The 27,141-nt window shown below is 42.3% G+C and overlaps 1 protein-coding gene across 1 annotated transcript in view; it reads right to left on the bottom strand.

Moving 5' to 3' along the window:
• Positions 1-27,141, bottom strand: part of LOC120792988 (A disintegrin and metalloproteinase with thrombospondin motifs 20) — an 80,973-nt gene that overhangs the window by 43,354 nt on the left and 10,478 nt on the right. The window contains exons 4-12 of the mRNA XM_040132475.1: positions 23,184-23,437; positions 19,626-19,709; positions 18,646-18,770; positions 18,487-18,527; positions 18,056-18,161; positions 14,325-14,471; positions 10,953-11,094; positions 10,363-10,467; positions 307-452 (exon numbers count right to left, since the gene is read on the bottom strand). Of these exons, the coding sequence (XP_039988409.1) occupies positions 307-452; positions 10,363-10,467; positions 10,953-11,094; positions 14,325-14,471; positions 18,056-18,161; positions 18,487-18,527; positions 18,646-18,770; positions 19,626-19,709; positions 23,184-23,437 (1,150 nt within the window). The remainder of the gene's footprint in view (positions 1-306; positions 453-10,362; positions 10,468-10,952; positions 11,095-14,324; positions 14,472-18,055; positions 18,162-18,486; positions 18,528-18,645; positions 18,771-19,625; positions 19,710-23,183; positions 23,438-27,141) is intronic.

The following is a 27,141-nucleotide window of genomic DNA, read 5'->3' on the forward strand; positions in this document are numbered from 1 at the left end:
GAAGATGGATCACAGAAGTTATACACACAATTTCAATTCAAAGATCATATTTGCTCTTGTTTGACTTGTGCTTTATGACTAGAAAACCAACACGGTTTACATTGAAATTCACACTAAGCAAACAAGTTTTCTTTGACTGTTGCTTAAAATCAAGTTGAGACTCACTGAATCTGAAAAGCCTGCTTACAACTCTTAATCAGGCCTGACAGCTCTCTGATTTTGCTACTGCTCTTAGTAGTTCAGAGTCTTACACATATTTACAGTCTGTGAGGGCTTTGATATCTTAACTGTCTGATTCTTCCTTACTCAGGCTTGTTGCAGTCTCTGGTTGTGCTCCGGGTTCCTCCACCACAGGTCCTGGAGCAAACACTGTAGGGCCCCCAGGGACCCCACTCCCCATGAACTGGCTGCAGGTCCAACTCCTTGTTTACACACATTCCGTGTCTGCAATACTGCATGTGAATACACACACACACAAACACACACAGATCCTGTTAAATACGATGACTGCAACTCCTGCAGTCCTGAGGACAAACATGGAGCTTTACTGCAGATTTAATGCAAACACTGCTGGGGGTGGTATTCTTCTTTGCCTTCTTAATCCTCTGTTTAAAGCTCAAGCTATATTTAAACGAAATCCTAATTCAGATATTGTTTACACTCAGGGAATGTGTCCAACTCCTGCAGCTGTCAAAAGAGAAATGGGAGCATGAGAGAGAGATGTGGATACAGACAGAAACGGAGAAAGACAAAAGACAAGAAAAGACACATGCCACTGAGAGAAACCTGAAACTGCTATGTACAGTATGTGCTAAAGTAGTTTCTTAAAATAAGTCACATTTTTAAATGCATTTGGGGGCAGGGGGGTGTTCTTTTTGAAGTCAACAGTTGAGTTTCTGCTCCTTGACATGACATGTCTGTATCTTCAGTCTCAAACTGCCTCCAAAACTATCTAGTGATGATGAGAAAAATGCCTTTCATCAATATAATATGGAAATCTACAGTAAGTTGCAGAAACAATTAAATGAAGACAATGGTAGTTTGAGACTCACAGATGTAGTCAAGTGTATCATTACTTGGCAAAACATTACCATTTCATAAACCCTCTTTGTTTCCACAGAGAAAAATGTAGGCTAAATATTTCTTAAATCATCTTCAGCTTAGACTGTAAATACGAAATTACATAGTACACATCTTTCATACAGCAGACCCAATGTGACAAAGAAAATAAGGCACTGGGTATCAAACAGTGTGTACCAACAAACCAACCTTTGCCAAGAAATGCTAATTCTGCTTTCATAAGCAAAGCAGGCCAGGCCCTTTTCCCTTTGTGAGTAACCAAATCCCCTTCCCAGTGACTAAGATATCGGAGGGTCGTGTTCACAGAGAGAATCCGGGACAAGACGGCGTCTGTCTGGGTATGTAAACCGTTGTCCAGGCACACAGGCACACAGAGCAGTGGCACCATGATAAGGAAACTCTAGAGTTGTGATAACGAGAGGAACAAAGTTCATTACCGGCTTGACATCAGGAAGTCCCTTCTCCTGTTCAGCTGTGTATCTACCAAGGTACACATCTTAAACCTGTGACGTGAAGAGGAGGATGCTCTCTGCAAACAACTCGGTTCGTTTATTTTCGCTGTGTTTGGTTTGTGAGGCTGATGTACAAGTTATTTCCACAACCAGCTCCATCAAGATGAGAAATACAACTGCTATCATTTCAACTGGCCCCACGCCCATTCTACAACATTCAATCCCCTACTTCAGATGAAAACAAAAACACTAAGACTGTCTGTTCTGAAGACTCTTGAGAGCTGGGAACAGAATCGTGTGACATCCCCTTCAGTGGATTTTCATAATTATGCCAATAAACCAGAGAGGATATCAATCAAAATCTTCTCCTGGACAATAGCTAATCTGGCCAGTATCTGATTTAACATAAATTCCCAACTTGCAGCCATTACCTTAGGTGAACAGCTGCAAAAGTGCAAAGTCATACACACAAACACATGTAAACATACACAGAATTTAGTCCCACTGCCTCTACTATCCTGGCCTAGTTTGCATGTGGATTTTACACGCTTATGGGTCTAATGATGGAGTGTAAAGTCTGTGCACAATGACAGACAGGTGTTAACAGCTGCAGGGTATGGACTAAACAAGCCACAAACATTTGCATAATCCAGACCTAGTTTGAGTAATGGGCTGGGCTTTTCTTCCTGTCTTACTCCACTGTAAATGAAAACTGAAGGCAGTTGTAATTTGTTTGGCGCACTAACAATGGATTCAGATAACAGGTCAAATAAAAGGCACTGAAAGAATGTGATAAAACATGCACAAGTGGAAATGACTTCCGCACCACGAAAAGGCAAACAGAGGTTGTTCCTTGTTGGTTGAGTACTTCCTCAAGAAAAAAAGAGCTAAACAATTTAAGTTAATGGAATTGTCAAAAAAAAACAACACGTTTTAGGAAGTAAATCCAGTGTTTTCCTTTGTCACAACAAAGAATTTCCCTCCCCTTATACCTCTCACAATCCCTTCCCCCACATCAGTTTAGGGACTGGCAACCCGGACCTGAGGATCTTCAAGACCCTTCCACTGCCACCCATCCCCCTTATCCCCCTATGGGATATTGCAAGGGCCACGCAGGGACCACCACAGTGCAACCAGGAGGCGGGACCCAAGGAGCTGTCAAACACAAGGCGGACTGTCTGTCAGAGAGGACCAAAGCCTGTGTAAGCCTCTGAGGCATTCCACTCCCCCCGCTGGCACCCTGTGTTTACAACCGTTTTGTTTGGCTTGAAAAGGTGATGTGGGTGAAAAGAAGAAAGGAGGAAAGGGGGGAATGGAAGGAAAAAAAAACATCTGTGTGAGATGATGTATGTGTGTGTGCGAATGTGAGCATGCTCATGACTCTGTGTGTGTGTGTGTGTGTGTGTGTGTGTGTGTGTGTGTGTGTGTGTGTGTGTGTGTGTGTGTGTGTGTGTGTGTGTGTGTGTGTGTGTGTGTGTCTGTTAAGTAGGAGAGTGATTGCTCAGAGTCTGGAGGCATCTGGGGGCCACGCTCATTTCCAATTAGCCTCTCTTTCCGAAGTGCACAAACACACTCTTGGAAAACGCTGAGGTGAAAGGCAGTCTTGGCAAGCTCAAACAAGCATTAAGGACATCAGACCCTTTCCTAGAAAGATTGTCAAAATTTGGCCTCAATTGGGAATGTGGTGAGACATTTGAAGCTCTTGTGAGAGAAACCTGTCCAGCTGTGACTAGCATGTGTTTCAAATTAGGAATTTCACAAAGACACATGCTGACCCACCAACAAATGCCAAGACATGCGCATGCACACATACAGTAGTTACACATATAATGCACACAAGCACGCACAATACCTATGCTTGTTTGCTCTCAAATCACACATCAGCAGACTAAATAAAATTTCATAAATTCAGCCATACAGCTACTGAGAGTAGTCACCAGCAAGCTAACCCCGACAGTGGTTAGCTAAGGACAGCAGCATCTGCTCTGAGCTCTTCAGCTGGCTGGTTTGGAAGTTAGCACCCTGTAATTGCCGGGAAACTGTTGCAGAGAGCACCTCATTTCTGAACCCAAGCCATACATCACGGCAGGAATGAGAAGGCAGAGGACTGATTTAAAAAGCCCTTCACTCTTTCATTTTAACACGGCCATTTCCAAAAGGCATCACCTTTCATGTTGCGGTGTCTTTCTCATGGCTCTGGGTTCGGAGTTCACTTTGGCCTTGGACTGTTGGGGGTTTGCATCTTAGTCTCTGATGCTTTGCAGCAAGCCCTGTCTTCTCTACAATGCACAAATAAAACAGACTGCAATCAAAAAAATGTCACCTGTTACAATGGCACAATATGGACCACTGCTGGAGATCTTCAAAAGGTCATCATGTACTATTACATGTCTAATAAACTGACCTCAAGGTGAGAGGTGCTATTATAGATTGGATCCACACTGAGTCATTTTTCAGTTGAGGCATGCCTTTTCCTCTGTTAGTTCCATATTTCCTCACTCCCTTGAAAGGGTGTGAAGACAAAAGGAAGTGAAATTATGAGAGGGAGTGGAAGGTCAGAACAAGAGACAACTTGATTTAACTGTGACCCTACCCAACCTCTCCTTTTAGTATACTGTATCTCCTTACTTTGTTTCCTATCCTCTTTGTCCACTCTGTGCTCTCTCACTTCCTCACATCTTTCCAAGAAGTGTAAGGGCTGTCATTAAAGTGAATGAGTAGTTTGGTCCAATCAGCTGTTGCATTCACCTGCACTTAGACACTTTTACTGTTTGTCTTTCTCACTTACGATCATCTTTGTACATCTACTGAGGCACACATACCTCTTATAATCTTTTGAAGCTGCAACAATTATTTATTTTTTTAAATTATTATGTCTATTAGCTAATTTTTTTGTTTTTAAACCAGAATTCATAAATTTTTTTTTGCCACCTGGGGGCAACCCAACAAGCTGTAAAACCATCGACATATGGTCACCATATAAGGTTGATACGACAAACATTCCAGCTAATAGTGGCTTATTCACACATTGAGCAAACACAGGGCAACAACATTCATTTGAAATCTTGTTTATGTCCACCTGACGAATGTATATCCAATACACACTCTCCTTTTAGCTGTGTTAAATGCTCCACTATGTTCACCAGCTAATTGTTCACCTTTGCTGTGGGTCCTTAAACTCACCAGTGACTGCGAAACTGAGAAAAAAAACATAGAAATAGAAAGAGATAGAACACAGTCATGCTAAGTCAGGTCATGACTCTCTGTATGTCTGACACTACGAGCTACCCTTTTTATGCAACTCATAGTTGTTTCAACCACTGTTAATATAAAAATAGTGATTATAGCCACTTCATGGCCTGAAATCCTGCTCTTATCAATGTTTTTTTAGTCAGCAGCAAGAAGTTGTTTTCAACAAAAGTTCTGGTAAACTCATGGTACGTTATCTAAATGGCAGACAGACAAAGCTAGCAACCAGCGGACAAACAAAGCTAGCAACCAGTTAGTTTGCTAAGCTAGTTTTTAGCAAAGCTAAATACACAGACCTTTTTCTCAGGAGTCAGAGGGCCTTAGAAACGTTGGGCTTACATTTGACAAGTGACAGAAACAATACTCCAAATGAATGCTAATGTTGCTCCATGTCTGGTACATATGCATTTGTTTGCTAACAGGTTAGCCATAACAACTTTACAAGGTACTGCATGTCTGGTGTGGTGTTTTCGGCTTCTTGTGGATTTCCTGCAGTAATTATCTACACCCTCTGCCAATTTCCAGTGGAAAATATTACCTTTCACACGATTATTTGATTTTAATAACTGAATAATAGGGCATTAATGTTTGCCACATTTGGACACCACACTATTACCATGCAAATACATCTTTCTCCCTCTACACAGTCAGCGATGAAAGCTCCACTCACTGGCTACCGGACACAGTAATTCCATCAGTAAATTACATGAATGCTAAAACAACAATCCTCTTGTTAGACCAACTCCACAGATATGTCTGTGACGATGGCAAATCAAAGTGGCCACATCCTGCAAATATCCAGAGATTAGCTGAGAGTGACACTGATACCAGTCTCGCAATTCCAAACTGCAGTACAGACACATGCACGCACAAACACACACAGATACACAGAAACACACACACCCCCTCCCAGCATCGTACGACAAGTCTGTCAGGCTGCCAGGGAGCTCCAGCCAACACTCACCGCCTCAGCCAGCAGACTCCATTCTGCCCTGGCTTCACTTTTCAAGACCTCACTATCTCACTCTAATTGGCTGAAACCAGAGCAGGTCGTCATTCTTTTCTGAGGAATGTTCTGGAAATCGAAAACAACTTCCCATTTATTCACTTACACTAACCACTCAATTAAGTCGCTGTTAGGAGTATCTGGGAAAGCTTTTTGGGTTTTACACGTATTCAAAGAAAAGCTTAGCAAGCAGTCATTGTATTGAAATCATGTCATTTGCAACATATTCCCTAGAAAAATTGCTTTCAAGGGAGCTTACCACACTCAAGTTGACAATAAAATGAACAAAACTGACAACGATTAAAAACATCAGATTATTCAACCTCAGTCACCACATTTTTTTTTCCCTCTGCCACCCACTGAGTGATGACGTGGTGAGAAGCGGTGCAGGGATCTTCAAAGGGTAGGGATGTGGATGCAGGGCCAAGCAGTCCCCGGCTGTGGCTTGACAGGCACTTATTGATCATGCTAGCTGGCCCCTAATCTACAAGCACATGCACACAGACATACACATCTGCATGTGTGTTAAAGGTAGGTAATCCGTCATGCATATACAGTAAATACAACACACACAAGAGCCTCCACACGCATGTACTTGCTCACACAATCAAAACACTGACACAAACGGACACATACATAAGCACAGGCAGGATCCTTTTGAAGAGTGAGAGGGACCAAAAGGGGGGGGGGGGTTAAGGGAGAAAGAGCAGCAGAAGAAAGGATGGAAGGGAGGGAGGGTGGTGGCAGTATTTATAGACAACAAGTGATGGGATGCCCTCATTAGTGCACGGCCCACTGAACTAGATGACATACACCGCCAACAGGTCATGTGACCGCATTACTCATTCTGGCACTCTGTGAGAGGGCCCGTTGAGCCACAGAGAGGGAGCGAGGGAGCGAGTGGGAGAAAGAAGCAGAAGTGGAGAAGCACGGAGAGTCAGAGGAGAAGGGAAAACAGGAGGAGAAAACTACCCATGAACCCTGCAGGGCCCATTGCCCTATTTCAACTAAGTTGTATACAAACATTTTTTTTTTCACTCTTTATTTAGGGGATGTGCCTCTCTCCCACTTTTTGAGCACTGACCTCAATTACCCGATGCGGTCACAACTTTGTTTCATAACCTACTGGAACAAAAAACTCTTCAAACAATGCAGGCACAAGAGGCGACAGCCGTTCAGAAACTTTTTTGCTTTTTACGAGAGATGACGTTTCCAATCTAATCACTTAGAATGACATGGCAGGCTTTGGGCTAATGATAGGCCAATAAAGAGATCTTTAAAAGGGAGTTTTGGTTGCTAAGACAATACCTGCTGCTAGTTTTTCCCTACAGAGGGCAGAGCTGTAATCCTCCACATCTGACACCCCCCCCTAAAACCCGCCACTCCAACACACATGCACAGACACACACTCTCAGGGCTCTGCAGACACCTCAGAGCCAGGGGCTCGACCCAAGACCCTGTAAAGCCTCAGACCTGAACCTCATGACTTCTTTGTGGAAAGAATGAGAAAAGGGTCAGTAGAAGTGGCAAGAAGTTGTGATAGATGCGGTCCATTAAGAATGTCCAGGAAAAAAGATAGAGTGAGACACAGTGGAGGAATGCAAGAGAGGCACAAAGAGATACACAGAACAATACAACACTGACACAAGAAAATCATGAAGACTCATCGGGGTTTACAAATTACCAGACTTTTGAGGCTGGTATAATGATGAACACAAACATATTCACGCACAAGCACAATCACAAGCACAAGCACAAGTACAAGCACACCACACAGAAGTACCACATAAAAGCGCTTTGTATGGGCAGGTGAGTGTTAGTGCAGAGTCCCCCTCTCTTTCAACTCACGCTACTTCAAACAGCCCCCTGCATGAAGATGAAACTGGGGCCTCGTCACTACAAACAAAGGTGGTGCCACTACTCACACACAAAAAGAAATGAAAGAAAACTGTTGTATTTGTTCAGACACAAAACAACCACCACTAAAAGATCAGATATGTTTTTTTTAGCCATGCTAGCGGAGTAGCTTTAGGGATCACAATGTTGATCGGTTGGTCCACCACTTTGGTCCAGACTGAAATATGTTAACAACTATTGGATGGCATTACATGAATTTTGAAGACATTCATAGTGCCCAGAGGATGAATCCTAATGACTTTAGAGATCCCCTGACTTTTCATGTAGCACCACCATGAGGTTGACATTAGTATTTTTGAGTGAAACAAATCGACAATTATTAGGCCGATTGCCAAAGTATTTGGTGGAGAAACTCATGTCTCTTTAAGAATGACTTGCAATTATTTTGGTTATAGCTTGACTTTTCATCTCGCTCCAACATCAGGTAAAAATGCTTTATTTGTCCTTTACTTTGATTTGTGACTAAAGACCTGCTCAACTAATGACATTCCCATCAGCTTCACCTGTACTTTGTGTTTAGTGTCAATTAGCAATTGTTAGTATGCACTATGATGGTAAACATAGTAAAAGTTATACCTATTAAAAATCAGCTTGTGTATAGGGACCATGTTAGCATGCTTACGTTAGCATATAGCTGATTTAGTGTGACACAAGACATTTTAAATCTGATCTGGGGATCAAGAGATAGTGTGGTTAAATACGGTTAAAAGTAACAGTTGTTACAGTATTCACATGATTTCAGTGTGAAGCAGGTCCTAACTAAAAAAATGGTTACATGTATAAAAAAGTTCAATTCTCAAACAAATTTGACCTGGTTTTAATCTAGATGTGTACGCATCTTTGGACACATTACCAAGCCGGTGTTTACAGGGTTCCAATGAAAATCAGACATTCAGGGTAATCTAGCTCAGTCAGCTCAAGTTGGGCGAAGGGTTTGTAGCTTATTAAAGCAAACCACTTGCTGTGATTAAACTAACACCATGTCTCCTCAGCCGCTACTCCCACATACAGGCTGAGAACAGTAAGGGAGCTACAATCCCAGGACCGTTACTGTTTAGTCCGGTTGTTGTAGTTGGATTAAGATGTTAGCTATCCCCGGTTCACCTCTTCTTGCTAGACAGGGCTGATCCAGGACCTAACATGGTGAGGAGGGAGATGGAGCCAGATGAAAGGGTATAAGGGATATTAGACTTACATGGGCCCACACTGCAAAAGACTCCTAGAGGGCAGGAGGTTAAAGGAGGGAAGAGAACCCTCCTTCTCTCTCTCCCTCTCTTTCTCCCTCTAATGCATGTTCCGAATGTTAAACACCAGCCGACCACATCCTCATCACCCGCACCTCCGACTCCCTCCCCTCCTCCCGCGTCCTGCCCTTCAGAATCACTGATGTGAGGTCTTTTGTGAGAGCGCTGGCTGGCCTCAGCCTGGGCTCTGTTACGGCCTGACCACTGACCCACTCACCCGCCTTTTAAAGAGGTTTTAGGGTCATGGGTTCACAACAAGGTGACTCAACTGTGAACGGCGGGCGGCATCCTCTTTCAAAGGGCCCAAGTCTTCACCTTTCCCTCTCAAGACTCTCTCTCCCTCTTTTTTGCCCCCTCTTTCTCTCTTTCCTTCCTATTTCTCTCTTTCTCTCTCTGCCCCCCTCCCCTTCAGCCCTTCTTTCCATGTATCCTCAGAGACTGACCCGCCGTCTCAACCCTAATTAGCATAGCATCCCAGAGCGAGGAGAACATGAAGGCTAACGGGGGTTGGGGCCCCATAACAACACTGAGGGTAAAGCTTCAAGTTTCTAACTAGGGCCATCACCTGACCACATTTACATGGGTTTCTGCAACCAAAATGCAGGCAGGAGAGTAATGCATGATAAATTATTCCTTTTTCTTGGTAGAGGAAGTGAACAAGAAGGGGGAGCCATCAGGATTCAAAGCAGCGCTGCATGGAAGGTATTTTGTATTTTGCAATGTATTATTTGTATAAATGCAACAAGGCCAGCTTTAACAACAATGCTAATTAGGGAACAGGAAGAAATAACTTCAGTGTTGCAAAATGATGATCCAATACAAACACATAAATTTAACCCATATTGGATTTTAATTTTAACTCAGTCTGGTTTCATGGTGGCCGCAATTAGTCCATCACATTTTCTGTACTCTGTATCAAATACCAGATGGGGTGGCTTTACTGCATCATAGTAATTCACTGTGTCAATCCAATGGAACACATGTGCATTTCATCCCACTATGCAAGAAGTGAAGAAAACATTTTGGGATACCACTCAGACTTTGAAGAACTTTGTACATTGCACAATATAGAGTGATTGACTAACTAAATAACTAGTTACTGACAATACAATACAGGTAAATCACTGTTAGGGTTGCAATTTTTACCTAGCTCTCAAAGGGATCTATTGTATATCATTCACAAAAACCTCACATTCTCATTATACAATACCACCTGATTGCAGCTGTATCGAGACCTACAGCTTCACCCCCAAACTGACAGGCCCCGAACATCACCTGGAGCACAATAGGTGTCATTCTACTTACTAAAACATTTGTGAGTCACTAAAATAAGCGTGTACTGTTTTAGTATAAGGAATCAAATTCCTATGATCTGTTCATTCAGCAGCACAGATCCACATGTGGACCAACTTACCATTCCATGTCCACAGTCAGTCCCATCAGCCAGTGGCATGTGCTGTGTGCGGCATCCTTTATGGTCCCCCTCTGCACTCGTACACCACAGCCTCTTGCACTGTTTCTGTGAGGAAATAAATAAAAGGACGCACTAGCTGTTAATCATTTTGGCTGAATAGGAAAAGTACTATTTCCCCGCATATTGCCTTCTTTCTTGTGGGAGGAAGAGTTTATGATTGTAATTCCAAAATATGTTTAATGGTTTATAGTAGCCAGGAACTGACACTTTCTTTTGTGCTTCATTGCTTCCCAGACATGTTCATGAGGCATTTAAAATAACCCAGCATCAGGTTTTAATTAGTGGCTTTGCATTTCACAATAGGCTGAGTTAATCTGCCCCTTTGTATTTTGTGAAAATGCATGTTATACATTAGATAACTGCATGGATTACATGGATAATGCTTTGCTCAACTTTTTGACTCTTCATGAAAACAAGGTTCTTCTGTACGTCTGAGTAGAAGACTTCTATCACAGATCTACTTCAACCTGAAGTCTTATTCTTCACTTTTTCAGTGTGCTTTTTCTTGCTTTGATAGCGCGCCAACTTACCATGTAGGGGCAAATTTGGGAACCGGGTCCAAACATCAGTTCACACTGTCTGTTGGCATTGTAGATTTGACCAGGGAGGAGGGTGGGCAGCTCGTACGTCCTGCCTACAGGCTCATCAAGGAGGCACTCTCCATATCCGGTGCTGAAAAAAGGAAGAGCGCGTGTAACATAAATGAAAAGGAAGTACAAAACCATACAGGTCTGATTACAAACAGAGAAATGCCCACATGCACACACATTTCTTCATGGTATGGAAGTTTTCAGGATAATCCAATGTTTTCTGACCCCCAAAAAGTATCAACATGTGTCATCTCTTTCATAAGAGCAAAGTAAACATCTCTATGTTATTGTCTGTGATCAACCTCAGATGTGTTTTCCCCTGTGGGTGGTCTGTAAAGTTACCTAACAGAGGGACTGATACCACTTCCCCTCAATGGCCTGTTAGTAAATGCTGTGCTGTTTCATGCTATGAAACTGGAGTCGGGCGCCACAGACTGAATAAAACAGCATTTTGATACAGACTGAGAAGGATCTGCATGCTGACCACAATTTTATCTGAGGTGTATTTCTCTGTGCCGTAAGCAAACAAGAGAATTTGGAATCATAAGGCTACTTGATTAAGTTACATATCGGTGCCAGCGCCAGCACAGCAGTACAATGACAGATTGTGCTGTATATCAGACACACCCTTACTCACGACACAATAACAGAGTCAACAAAAGCATAGCTGGACTGAATGTATGCACCAACACGCTGTATATAAAATCACCAGCCTTTACGGTCATGAAAAGGCCCGAGAGACATGTTGGCAGAGCGTGAGGAGCCTCAAAGAAGCTCTTCTTTTCTGTTTACTTTTGAAAAAGGAAGGTGGATGGTGCAAGCCGGCAGATGAGGCATGTATGAATGGGTCATTACACAACATGTCTGCATGGCTCTGACAAAAATTCATCCTGGATTGAGCTGCTAAAGCACCTGCTACATACAGCACCAGCTGATGTGGCAGGCCAATAATTACACAGAATTATCCAGAGTTACCGTCACATTGTTTCTTTCCGCTTTCATTTCCAGCCATAACGTAAGGAACTGCAGCAAACAGTGCTGGGTGGGAGGGGAATGGTTGCCTAACAAGAATAAATCAGCAGTGGAAAATACTGTGAATGAAAAGTATGGAGCAACCTGTCAAGGAATCATATAGTCTATATTACAGCGTCTTTCAGCAGTTGGTCATCTGTCTAATCAGTGCCCTGGAACCTAATGGAATGATTATTGAGACCAGGACAGACAAGAGGGAGAAAGGGTCACGGCGGTCATTTTTTTTAAGTGAAATGTCTACTTAAAAAAAAAAAAAAAAGTGAATATGGGCTCTGTGGAATTGACAGCAAAGCAGTTCCTCTCTGGCACCACATGAGATTCCACACCTGGCAGCAATTGGGAAATTTAAAAGTGCGTTTATTTATAAGATGACCTATAGTTGGCTGTTGTGTGCTTGTCATAAGAGACTAAACAATAATAGTTTCCATGTTCACCATACTGGGCGTCCCTCAGCGGATGCAGTGCAAGTCTACTCATGTCAGACTTATGGTTTTTGCAGAGGGTTGAATGACACAAAGCTTCACTGTGCAGGCTTTGATCAACCAGCGCCAACTAAACTGCAGCAATGCTGTCATTTCAGAGTTTCAGCATGTAATGATTACTGTACATGGAGATATAGAACGAGATAATGACAGAGGTTTAGTTGAAGTTGGAGAAACATACAATACATCAAAATCCATCTTGATTTTCTCAAGAAAAAAATAGATTGGAAAAAGTGTTCAAAAATGATTTCACATGGGAGCTTTGAAGAGTGGTTGCTGTTAGAGTGGTTCAGCTAATTTTTGAGGTGTATAATGGAAAATGATAGGGCTTGCCCACTACTAGTGATTATGTGGTTTCAACCCCCAGCGCACACAACAATTAGTGGGTGGCAACAGACAAAAATTTGCATTTTTACTTTTATATTTGGATTTTGAGGCTTAAATCAAACAGCACAGAGCCAGTGAAGGAATGAATGGTTGCTTTATGTAGCAGTTGACACATAATAAGGCTGCACAACAGCAGGACGCTTTTCATCAGCCTTCAGGTGCGGGACTTTAGTGCACATTATTACAGCAACAGTGAGATAAGGGGGAGAAGGAGGTGAATCCTTTGCCTTTCATTTTTTAAACTGGTAGGACAGTGGTGCATATTGAATTTGCTCTTCAGAAAAAATGGGCAGTCAAAACACTGACGTACTTGACCAGGGCAGCCTACTGAGCAGGAGTGGTACTGTAGAAGTGCTATTTTGAAATAATGTTCCTCATTGTTGGTTGGAGGTGGACTTCAAAAGCACTTGGACTACAGTCTCAAGGGTCTTTCCCACCACTGTGACTCCCACACTTGAAACAAGTGCTGCTTCACTCTCTCCATACCTGTATTGTTTGTTAAATATTCCATATGTTTAACAAAAATTAAACTATACCACAAACGCATTTGAGATTTACATCATACTCTTGATGATTTTTGTGCAGCAATCAGCCACAAACACAGAAACCCAACATAGCTGACATGGACCAGTTCAAATAATAAATAGATTCATGAAAAGTCTCCTCATCTTTAGCAGAATGTTCCAGCCACTCGATGTTGAGGTCATCGCCGGCTGGAAACTATGTGAAGCACAACCTTAAAACTCCATACGAGGCATCGCCTAAAACTGCGCTCTCAAGATGCATCTGGTCAACAAGGCCATCCTTTGTGAAAGCCTCCACAATTAACAAAGGAGAAGAAGGCAAAGATTTAAGGGTCATGTCCAGGAAAGATCTAATTATAATTGACATTTCCCATCTTAAGGGAAAGCCCTTCACCAGGATCGGGGATCATGGTGCAGGTTACGAGTTGGTCAATGAGCTACTGCCCCGTGTCACAAGTTCTGGTGTGGAAAGCAGGCATGTGACTAGATTACTACTTGCCCAGCATCTCGAGAGCAGGGCTCTGCCTGAGTGGAGAGACAGTTGAGGGGCTGCAGAAGATCCATCGGCCAGGTCGGCCGAGAAACCCCCCCCGGATTCAAACAGGAAATACTCTTTCAACACCAGGCAATAACAACTCCACATAGTTTACATTGTGCTGACCTGTCTACAGAGCACTGTGAGAGATGTAGAAGCACTTTGTTTAGCTGGCCATGTCACAACAAGTAAAAGTTAATGGCACACTTAAAAATGTGGATGTGATAATTTGAGATTTGGAAAAGAAATGGAGATGTATCACTTCCCTTTCACAATAAGAGCCCGTAATCAATAATTTTTTCTTTTATTATAAATCAGTTCAGACTTTGAAAGCAGAGCTGGAGGTACCCACTCTAAAAACTCAGTGATGTATTTGCGGCTGCACTTAGACCACGACCAGGGATTGGTGTCATAGTTGAGAGTGGGAGCCATGACATGATACTGGTGCTTCATGCCTGCCTCGCGACACTTTGGGTTGTCATCATGAGGCATGTTGAACCTGGTGCAGAGAGGGAGGGAAAAAAAAAGGGGGGGGTTAGAGATGCGGAGAGGGATATAAGGAACACACACAGAGTGATTATCAGCTGCTTACTGTACTGGCTCAGTCGTAGCAAGAAGGATAACTGTCACAAGATTTACATAAAGCCATTTTTAACAGGGGATCACCTAACACCTTTCCTGTTGGCCGCCACACATAGATGCAGGCACAGACACATCTGTGAGTAAATCCGCCCACTCTGCACCTTTCTGTCCCTTGTCTGTTTCTGTCTGTGTCTCTTTTTACATACACACACACAAACATCGGTACACACGTGTGCATAATGCTCCAGTGTTAACACATAAGAATACAGATGTCTTCAGAGTTGCAACTAGTGATTATTTTAATTATCATTTGTCAAAGTGACATCTTCAAATTCTTTGTATTGTCTGAACAACAACCTAAAACTCCAATATGATAGTTGCATTGATGTAAAACAGAGAAAAGCAGAAAATCCGGATATTGGAAAAAGCTGGAACCAGCAAATGATTGTCCTTCTTGCTTAATTAATGACTTTAAAAGTTTAAACACTTATCAAAACATTTAGCCATAATAAACCATAAAACCAGAGTCTTCACAGAAGAACAGCTGTATTAAGTGAAGTACACAGCATGGCATGTGCAAATTAATGAATTCATCCAGGCTTTCTGCAGTTGGCAGTCTCATAAAGCAGTTTTCTTGATCATGTCCAGAATAGTCTGGTCCAATGCGGATGTCCTGTTTTGTGCTGCGGTTTGGCGTATATTCATAAATACATGCAGTTCATGCACATATGTGAGAATGTGTATTTATACACACAGGAACCCATGCAGCTGAATGATGTTTGAGATGTTTACAACAGGATGTGGGCCACTGCTGGGCTCGGGGCTGTGGCTAGGGTCAGTCCATACCACCACACAGACAAGACCTAGCATGGCTGGCATGAGGCCCACCCTACAGGGGCTGAGGGCCTGAAGGAAAACACCCAGGGGATAATTAAGCCTCCGGCACAGCAACGAGCTCCACACACACAAACCAGGCTGCTGGCTAAAGCTGACAACATCTAATCTGGCTCAAATGGTATTTTTCAAACTATTCGCTGTCACTTATGCATAGGGGCATCCGGATGATGCAGACAGTAACAGGCAGGTTCAAACTAAAAATGATCAGCTCAGTACTTTGCCGCAACGATTTGAACATTCTTATTGTTATGATATGGATTTGTGACAAGTTCCAAAAAATGGTACTCTTAACACATTATGCTGATTTAGTTTAAACAGGTTTAGAGCCCACTAATGAGGATACTGCCTTGAAATCCTGAGATGAGAGCCTTTTAGTATAATTAGGTCATAAATCAAGCCGTTTTATGGCTCTCTGTTTGGCAACCTTAAGGGACAGATCAATAGATGTGGGAGTGTGAGTCCACCATTAAAGTATCAGCATCCAGAATGTCATAATTTTAGAGTTCACTCACTTTTAGGCAAAGCTCTTTACAAAACAAACTGCTTTGCTCTCTGCACATCACACTCCTAATTCCATGCTGTCAGCCCACTGAACTGATCTTCAGCAAGACATAAGCAGATTTCTGCACTAAAAGCCCATAAATAACGGGGAGAAAGACACTGCAGGAGCGATGACAACCTGAATTCCTGCAGATTGGCTACACATAAGAATCACAGCAAACAGAACAGTATGGAGGGCACGCTTTGTCAGCACTTCCACAGAGACAGAGCTCGTGGCATCAGTGAGAACCAAATACTGGGAAAAATGGACTCCTGCATTGTCGGTGGATTACACATTTTAGTTCCTTCTGGTGTAACTCCCCGCAAAAGAAACCATCTTTGACAATCCCGGTCATTTTATCCACTTAGCCAGCCTGCTTAGGTTATGTGTGTAAGAATAACGCCAATGAAGTTCTGTGGTGCAGCCTTTCATATGCCTTAAGATGTCAAAAAGGAAAGTCTGTGTGCAGCTATAGACTATAATGACATCACTAAATGTCAGGAAAGTTTATTTGTGATCCCAGACATCTGATGCCTTAGCCTCGTCTAATGACAAACCTGATAAATCCTTGTATGTGTCACCTTTGAACAGCTCTCAAGTGACACTGTCTCTCCTGAAAATCCCCGGGTATTAGTAATCACACGTCCTTGTGGTCATCTGAGAAAGGCGTCCTATCCATTAGTCTTAATCTTTCTTTAATCTGCAATGCTCTTGAGTGGCTCCCACTACCTGACACTGGCTTTCCCAGAGCACTAAACACTCCCAAGGGCTCGTGGCTGTGAGCGCAGAGATTAACCACGCCAAGAGGCAGAGCCAGCTGGGCCTCCAGCTGCTTGAACTTTAGCATAAACAGATCCACACGAGATGCAAGGGGAAGACGGGGGCCCATAGACTCGTCCATCTGGCTGCTGCTCTGGTCCGATCTCTCCAATTCCCCAATGGAAGAATGTGTGAGCGGGACAGAGGAGGTAGAAGAATATCTGTCATTCTTACCCAATTGCTCACAAGCTGACACTGACACTGGTCCTTTTCTATTATCCACACAAATAGACAGGCAGACCGGAAAGAAAATCTCTCACTCACTTTCACAATTCTACTCTGCGTGGGAGGTGGAAAGAATGAAAAAAAAAAAATGACAGATGCTTTGTCTTTCTCAAAAAATTTGCCCAAAAGTGAGCTGGCAGAGATGGAAATGCAGGTGTTCAATGAAAGAACCAGTGTGTTAAACTTCAGATTTAAGGTTAATAGTGCTTCTAAAATGACACCATATTGAAATCAACTGAACTGGATTACAAGAAAAAGGCAGAAATGAATGATTTATGATCATTTTACCTCAGATAGGTGTTCAGAATAAACAGAACCTAACATGAGAGATGAAGTCAGGTGTTTTGACTTGGTCATTTGGGTACAGATCATGCATACAAGTCTTTTTTTCACTCCAAACATGTGGCAATATTTGCTTGTTGTGAAAACACGGTCTGGCAGACAGCATGTTGTGATAACACTGCTTTACTCACCAATAAACAAGTTAAATATGACGGCACCGTGACATCTTCAAGTTCTTTTATCAGTCTTTGGAGCTGATATTTCAAAGCAGGATAGGAACAAGTCTCTTTGAATATTAAACATCCTCTAAATACTAAACAGCATGTTTAGTCTGGTAGTCTCTGATAAAGCTCTGTGTACCACTTGCAAGAAATCTTGGATTGTAGTTACTGTACTTAGAGAGCAGAGAATCTCCAAAATAGTTGAACATTATCCTTATTTTTCTACCATATCCATACTGAATTTTGATCCGAATTTGTCGTCGTCTCTAGACAAAGCTCTGGCACATACACAGTATAGTGAGATATTAAAGGCTAGCATGTTATTAAAAGTCAAGTTTTCTCCTTATTATGTTTTGCACCTGTGCCTGCTGCGCCGTACATCTCTTGATAAGAGGGCCTTTGTTGGTCAAGTTTGGCTGTGAGTCGTGAAATAGGGTTTGTGTGTGCAGTATGTGTGTGTGTAAGTTGGGTTAAGGGTGGGAGCGGGGTTACTCCAATTTCGGTGCCGCAGCTTACACATGGCCCAGCTCATGAGCGATGGTGAAGGAGGCACTAATTCCATTTTCCTCACTGATGGAGCAGCTCCGGTACGCGTCACACATGGTCCCCAGCTCCGCCAGCCCTACAGGGTCACGTACACACACACACACACAGTCAAACACACAGATACACATAAATACTTACAGACATACCGTAGTGCTATTTGAAAAAAAAAAAAAATGTTGCTTGAGTGGTAAAGGCGATTAAACCATCAAAACTTCTGTTCCGTAAGAGAGATTAGCACTGCCACCGACTCCCTCCCTCCTCCCCTTTCTACCACTCTGTTCTGTCACTATAATATTCTTAGCTGACAGCTTGCCATAAACTCATTACTGCACAGTTAATGGAGTGGAAAGTTAATTGAAAGGGAATTGAGGTGGAGATATTTTTGCAAAGCAAAAGTTTACCTAATGTGTCACATTTATCTTTCGCACGGCAGATGTCTTCCCTGAAAAACAAAACAAAAAAACACAATAAACACAATGCCGTTACCCTGTTTTGAAGAGGACAGTTTTCTTGAGCAATTTGGTTTTGCTTTCAAAGTGAGGACAGAGGCGAGTGTGTACCTGGTGATGAGAAGTGCTGTGTCATGGTGAGAGGGATGGCTGTCATCCTGGACATTTTGGCTCTGCTGCCAAACGCAGAAGTTGTGGAGAGTCGTGGCAGCATTGAAGCTCACTGTTGGCCCTTCCTGTTTGGGGTGAAACACCAATGGGGATGTGACCAAGAAGCTGGGTATACAGACAGTAATGTTTAAAGTATTTATTATAGTAAATAGGTCTTTAAAATCTCATATTTAATGGGATATCCGGCATTTGTCCGTTATGACTTTGTCAAGAATGAGATAGTTTGGGGTAAAGATAGGGAGCTTTAAAAACAACTTCAATGTAACAATGTTAATCTCTTGTTTTCAGACCACAAGTAAACACAGAAAACGCTGGAGTCCCTTATAAGTCCAAGAGTACATCATAGCATCCCTCTTACAGTGTGCCCCCCTACTCTAAGAAAAGCTGTAGATTTCAGGTAGAGGTCTTTTGGTATTTCTATCTGACGCAGTGGGTATTCATCCATTTTGAAATGTTTGCATACATGATAGCCTGCCTGAGGGTGTTCCTTGATAAATCCCTCTTCTAAATTTTAGCTTTTTGGAAAGCTGCGGGAATCTCATGCTCTTTGCCTTGATCAACTGCTCTATTACCAAGGTGGTGAGTAAAATGTTACTATGACAAACAAACGGACATAAATATATGAATAATATCCAGGTTGGTACACCAGAAATTAATCCTACCTATTTAAGGATCAGTTACAGTGAACAAAAAAACTACAGTGAGTCTCTTCAGACACATCTCATTTGCAGGTGGCAAGCTGCCTCACTATAGTGCCGTTTGTTTTCCAAGGAGATCTCTCTTGAGACTTGAGACTGACAAGGAAAGCAGTGTATTTTCAAACAGGCCCCACAGAGAAAAGGCCAGGCCAGGGACACCTGCACTGACGTCAGCCACATTAGAGACTAGGGTACAGATAGCATTCAAGACCCTGCACTCACCTGCTCATTGTGGATGATGACTAGCTTGACAATCATGATGTTGATGAGGTTTCCTACACTGGGATCCCTGTACACTGCTGCTACCTGTAACAAAGATAAAACACACAGACAAAAAATGCAAACCTCCACTAACCTGAACCAGAGCACTGATAGAGACAGGATAAAAGCTAGTGTACTTCTTAACTCAATCCTTGGAAAGAGAAAATACAACTATCGTTTTTTTGTTTTTTTTTGGTTAAGCTCCATGGGGTTTAATCAAAATAGCAACAGTTCATTGAAGTCAAAGGAAAAAAAAAGTCTCCTTCAGGGTAAGTTTAATCAACAGGGTATTAAAACCAATTACAATCCCCCCACAGACCTTAGCAAAGAAAAAATAAACTAAAACCTGGACCCAGCTACAAATGTGAAACTTCAGCAAAGCTGGAGCTCAGAGCCCCTCTGTGAGGACAGCAAAACATTCCCTCTGTAGTTTTTCCCCCTCCGCTCCTCTTGCTTTTCTTGTGCACCCCTGTCACGGTCAGCCAGCGGTCTCCTGAGGCCGTGTGCGGCCTCATGACAGGAACTCATTAGTCCACTATAAACATTTAGCTTGTCTTAGCCCTGGGGGAGGCAAACGTGGCCCAGGCCTGTCCAGTGTGGGCAAAGGGAGCCTGTCTATGCTTGCTCTTAGTCCAACTGTGACACAGGACCTTGCTCTGTATGCTCTTGTATGTTATTGTATGATCAGTGCAGGAACCAAAAGTGAGGGGGACTGCAGCCCACATTACATTACTACATTCATATCACTACAGTATCTCACACAGCCAGTCAGCCAAAAACAAGTTCTGAAGGCAGAAAGTAATGTCAGCAGGGCTGTAGCTACCATAGGCTAGATAGCTGCTCAGGTCATGTTCTCAGTGACAGTTCTGGGAACCTCGGAAGTTGAATAACATCATGTTCACACACGTCACGCATTTTTTTTTTAAAGGCTGATTCTGATATTTTTAAGCAAAATATTAAAATCAAAATATCAGAAAATAGACGAACAGCGTACATGGAACGCCATAACCAAGTGGCTGGTATAGTGTACAGGAACATCTGCACTGAGTATGGGTTGGAGGTTCCAAGGTTACAATGGAAGACAACTCCCAAGGTGGTTGAGAATGACCAAGCCAAGATCCTGTGGGACTTCCAGATCCAGACTAACAAACTGGTGATGGCTAACCAACCGGACCTTGATTTGATCGACAAACAACAGATGAAGGCAGTAGTGATAGACGTAGCGATCCCAAGCGACAGCAACATCAAGAAGAAGGAACACGAGAAGATCGAAAAATAACAAGGGCTGAAAGAGGAGCTAGAAAAGACATGGGGAGTAAAGGCAACAGTGGTGCCAGTGGTAATTGGAGCACTGGGGGCTGGGACCCACAAACTTGGAGAATGGCTCCAGCAGATTCCGGGTACAACATCTGAGGTCTCTGTCCAGAAGAGCGCAGTCCTAGGAACTAAGATACTACGCAGAACCCTCAAACTCCCAGGCCTCTGGTAGAGGACCCGAGCTTGAGGAAGACACACCACCACCACCCATGGGAGGGGGGTGAGAGGGAGATTTTTAGTTTTATTTTATATTATATATATATATATATATATATATATATATATCAATATATATATATATATATATATATATATTAAAAAAAAAATAGATGTCCAAAAAATATCTGTTTAGCTAACAGCTACTTTCCATCTGCTGTCCCTGGGAAGTAAGCACAACCTCATGACCCTTCTAAAATCCTACCCAAAAGTTGGAACATTAACACACACAAATACCTTTCAGTGGTCAATGTAACCTAAAAACTTAATTTAGATCAAACCCACTGCTTAAAACTGTCATATCTTGGCTGGTTTGGTTAAATTGTGGCTAATGGAAACTGACTGAGAGACTCTGAAACATGGAAGGAACAGAAGGTGGTCCACCACCACCACCACTGGTCTGCAGACATGAGCCTGGCAAAACTAATGTTTTGACTTCAAAGCCAGCAGCAAAACTGGCCTGGCACATCGCTTTTTAAAACTGACTCTACCCTATCAACCTCTCTTAAGGATAACACTCCACTGACAATCATTACTCCTTTATAAGTTAATGAGTGTTCTAAAATGTTCAGACTGACATACTGGTGAGAGACAGCAGAAGGTACACGTAGTTCAGTACAAGTGTGACCTATCCTGCTCTGACACGGAGAACCCCCAACAATTACTCTAATACATACAGAGACAGTGAATCAAAGTATTACTGGCTTAATTGCCAATCTGCTCTCCCAGTCAGATACGGGACTCTTAAAGGTGCTGAGTCAGGATTTTACCAATGAACTAGGCCACTTTGGTTGATGCAGCGGCATGTTCAGGTCATCCCAGGGTTTACAACCAAAATGTCAAACAGTAAAATCTGAGGCTATTAACACACAGGCCTCGACTGGGGGATTCCACTTCACATTTTAAAGGCTGTGTTCACCGAAGTAGAAAAAAAAGAGAGACTTTTCTTACCTCCCTTAATTTGCAGTGGAAACAGTTTTGGTTCTATTTGCCCCATGTTTTAAGGTGCCAGTCTCTGAGATATCTGCTGCCACCCCAATACAATGAAGCTAAACAGAATTTTTCATTTGGTGTTCACAGCATTGAAATCTGTATTTAAATAAAATTAACAGCAACATTATTTTTTCCTAAAGCTTCCCTGTTACTCTTGACAATCGACAGACTTCACTATTTTCAGAGTGACTATTTCTTCTGTAGAGAGTAGGTCCAGTGAAAATTGCTTACAATGTTGTCTGTGGACTATCCAGAGTAACCACGACCATTTTTAAATCTAATTTTTCAGATTTGCGTGAACCACAGAAATTCTTTTCACCTCCATTGTATTAAGACCCTGTTGCATTTAAGATGGCTAAATTTCATGCCCTAAATCCAGGCAAATCTTTCAAGTCAAGTTCAACCGTGGTGAACTTTGAAACGTGAATTCATGCTGCAGACAGTGCTGAAACTTGAGGGAACAGTCCTGCTCCACAAAAGAGGCCTTGTTTGAAGAAGGTTAGGAAACAGGAGTTGATGGTACAAATACATCTCATGAACAAACTGTGTGAACATATTTTCCAGTTAGCAACCAAGTTAGCTTGCTCCAGCTAGGCGCTAACTGCCAGTTTAGCAAGCTAACCAGCTCGGACAGCCATTGTGACAGGCTATTGTTAGCGTGTTCCCAGTTCACTAACTCGCCCTGCAAGTAGTCATTGTGTCACCAAGCTTCAAGCACCACCTACTTCATGAAGACACACCAGTGAATTCGTAATTTCAACATCTCAAAACCTGGACACATAAACTAAAACTATTATGGCAAGATACCAATAGAGGTAAGTAACAACATATACATTTTTGTAAGAACAACAGTATGCATAACCACGTATACCTACAATGATAACCCAAAACCCCAAACTCACACAAAATTATCTCATAATCCTGAACAAAATTTTTAAAAAATCTTCAACATTAAGACAAAATGATAATTTTTAGAAACATTATTTTACTTACTACTGACATGATTGTTAGGATGTAGTTCTCTAGGTTGCGTCCATGGTGACGCACCATTTTGGCATCCGCTGTCACCATCAGCTCGACGTAACGAGGGTAGGAGAGGAAACGTTTGCGTCTGCGTGGGGATCTGGAGTGTGTGCCAGTGGAGTTGTTTTCATAAATGTGTTTATCACCTATTGTTGCTCTGAGAGATTTCAGCTCCTCTCCCATATTCCCTCTGCTCCCAAAAGAGACTGTCCTCTTGGAGTCCCCTGTTTTAAGGAAGAAAGAAAACAATGATAAGTGTGCAGGTGGACTGAATGAAATTGATTGCTTGATCAGCATCAGCATTTAAATCTTAGGACCATGCCTGAATTGGACTATAATACACTCAAATCCTTCCACACTGGATACCACTTTACATTATAAAGCCATTTCATGAGAGAGCATGGTACATTTACAGTTAAGAGCCAAGGGGTTTAGATTAGCTGAATTCCAATGACATAACAGAAGCATGCTGGACCTCTATGGCAAAAACCTGCCATAAATTACTGTGTCATTCCAGTGCTCAGGAAAACAGTTGTACCAAGAGACACAGGGCCACTGGCGAGCTTTGAGACTAAGAGTTTTCAGGTCAGGCAATCTGCACTCCCTCCTGCCTGAGCGCAAGCCACACAAACAAAGAAAATCCCATGACGGCATTTTACTGACTCACAATGTGGAAAATAATGCTGAAAGGCAACAAATCAAATATATTTAACACCAGATCGAAATTACTCCATTCACACACTCAAGGTGAATGCCTTAAGCAGGAGCCTCAGATGGAAGAAAAAGTAATGACAGCCATATACTGTTCACACTCATCTGGCATTCTCTCAGCTGAACTGCACGTGTTGAGCTGACTATGAGTTATAGATTCTTTCACCATGACCGAGTGAAGTTAAAAGAGGGAGACAGAAGCGGAGACACATACTAGGAAAGCATAAAGAGCTTGTTTCATTGGGAGAAAGGGAAAGAGGGGTCTGCAGAGGTTAAGGCTGATGCAAACTAAATTACACATACATTTTGTTTGTCCAAAGGGACGTCTCATAAGAGTGTAGGAAAAAAGGGGTGTAGAGCAGGGGAAGAAGTAGGTGAACACACAGTCAAGCTCCAAATAAAACAGTTGTTTTGTTTGGGAAGCACAGCTGCAGAATATGCCTGTTACCGACCAGAAAACCACCCCATACTCAGAGCTACATGATGGATCTTTGTTCAACAAAAAATCTCTTCGAACATCATCAATCGAGTTAACGACAGACACATCAAAAATCTTATGCATGGTCTGCATGTCAGATTGTTTCAGCCAAGATAAATACTTTATGAGCACTGGATGGTTTTCCATAGCTTTTATGTATCAAAACAGGCCATTTAAGGACTGAGTATAGCATACGGGTCATTGTGCTGTCCAGATTTGCAGTGATGCATAGCCACATGTTATACTGATCGAGAAAGACTGCATGCAGTAGTTTAGCTGGGGTAAGATGGATTTAAGTGTAGGATAAATTAGATTTCTTTGACAATTTCCTGTTCCATCATTACTAAAATTTATTGCTCACATTTTTCACATATAGCCTTCGACAGTGTTTTTTGTTTCTTTTAAGGAAACTTGCATACTTATAACAATTTAGAGAAAATAACAAAATAAATTAAACATCAAATGACATTCAGTAAATAAACGACTTCCACTAATTATATGAATGACAGTATTTACGAGCCAAGCATAGTTTGGAGTCCGTCAGCCTAAACAACCTCCTCAACTTTGGATAACCCGATTATGGTAAAGAGTTCCTTTGTCTTCTAAACACTCAATCTTTCCAGACAGCCAGACAGAGAGGAATTGTGTGTAAGTGTTAGGTCAGAGAAAAGCAAAAAAAAGAGGAAGGAAAACTCGTAGAGCGCCCCGAGATTATTCAAGCGATGCCCCCAGCGGGGACACGAGGCGGAGCGTGACTCCCTGGCACAATGGCACACAACTCTTGACGCCATGAGGCTCAGCCCCATGCCAGCGCCAGCATCCAAGTCAGTGCCAAGCCCGATTGTGCCCGTGCACAGAGCCCAGGCAGCTGGGCCAGAACAGTGCTTTGTATTTTCCAGGAAGAATCTCTCTGAGGCCAAACCCACTACACTAAACCCCTTAAACAGACTGATCACTGCAGACACTTTGACATCAAAGGGATTACCAAAGCACAGAAGAGTATGTACTGTAGGTACATCCACAGAAATTGGTGTTAAGACTCAGAGCAAGCGAGTGTGAGATGAAAAAAGAAAAGAAGAGGAGGAGGAGGTGAAAATATGGGCTCTGTTATAATAGTCTTTGAATCAGTGCAGATTAGCCACACACAACCTTTCCCAAATCGCCTTACGTTCAAATCCCCCTCTCACTAGGTAGTGAGCTGCTACTTACACCATGAGAAGACAGGGGTGACTGCCCTGACCCGCCGGAAACACAGAGACATGACATCACTCTCTTGGCACTGGGCACCAAATCAGCATCAGCTACACATCTACATCTCTGGAACTGATTATCAAACAGTAACATGTGATACATTTCTTTCTACAGTAGCAAAAAATGTCATCAGCACGAGCCTAAAAAACTGAACTCCAGAGGTTCTTTATAACAGAGAAGAATAAAGTGAGCCCTGCACAGCATGAGTGTAAGCATTTAGAAATGTTGTAATTTTGTTGGCTCCAACATGCACATACTATATCTAAAACGGGACCCACACCACATTCACTTTTCTCCTCCAACGCCTACTTGACTTCTAAATTTGCAAAACCTTTTATTCATTGTGCCAAAAGATAACCAAGCACAAAGAATATCCTAAACAATGGTCATCTATTCATTCAATGACATGTTTAATTGCACATCAAGTACTTCACACAGTTATGACTGAATAGTTTCACACACATTTCAAGATTTCAGTTTGTTTGAATGCGTACATGTTTTCACTTAAGCATTTATTCACATTTCATAAACATTAAAGTATGGAAGCATTTTGATGCTGGTGTATGTACGTTATGTTTGAGCCCATTCATATACATGCAGACCGTCCAACCTAGATAATAGAGCTGCTCTTTAATCCCCCTTCAGTTCTCTGTCAAAAGTGTCAATGCCAAGGGCCCAACAATGGGGAACACACATTTCATTGTTGAACTAATTAAAATTCTTTTACAATGGCCTGCTGAGAGTTGAAGCACCACATTTCCCCGGTTGCCGGTTAAATAGACAGTATACCTTACATTGACTATAGGTAGCAACTTCTATACGAGGTCAGGCACTCCAGTTACTGCAGTTTCACTGACAGTACAACTTGAGTGGGAAAAATGTTGACACTCCTGCAGACAGAGGCACAATTAAGTGCAATTCTGTGGCTAGACAGAGAGAAGCAAAGGCAGCTAATTGTTGCTGCTGAAGAAGGCTTTTAAAAGTGAAGTGGCGTGGCTTTTGACCTCATTGGAACAAGGTGGGCTTTGTACACTTACAGTGCTCTCAGAGTTCAGTTGATATTCTCAGTTCAGAGAAATGCTAAAGACAGCATGGTGGTCAGCTAAAGAATGTGTTTGGAGTAGCAGCCCTCCTTTGAGGAGACAAAACACTACTAATGGTTCTGGACTCCTATGGTGGCCATGGGCCTGGAGTATTTTCCTTTGTCTCTTTCAAACTAAGATGCCCCTGTCATTCAGTTTTAAAAGTAAAGAAATTCATCCTCCACCAATCTCCATCAAGGCTGCACGAACCTCTTCAGTTTGCAGTTTGAATAATAGAAACTGTTTCTAAATCTTCATCTGGATCTGGATCTGCATCAAAATACACTTGATATTAGACAATCTTTCTGATTGGCTGATGGCTGCCAAATGTCATCAAACTTTACAGACTTCAAACTTCACCAGATCTCAGCAATTACTTTGGTGAGTAAATGTTATCATAACCGAA

This window comes from Xiphias gladius, chromosome 8 (assembly GCF_016859285.1).
Source record: "Xiphias gladius isolate SHS-SW01 ecotype Sanya breed wild chromosome 8, ASM1685928v1, whole genome shotgun sequence".
Classification (NCBI taxonomy): Eukaryota; Metazoa; Chordata; class Actinopteri; order Istiophoriformes; family Xiphiidae; genus Xiphias; species Xiphias gladius.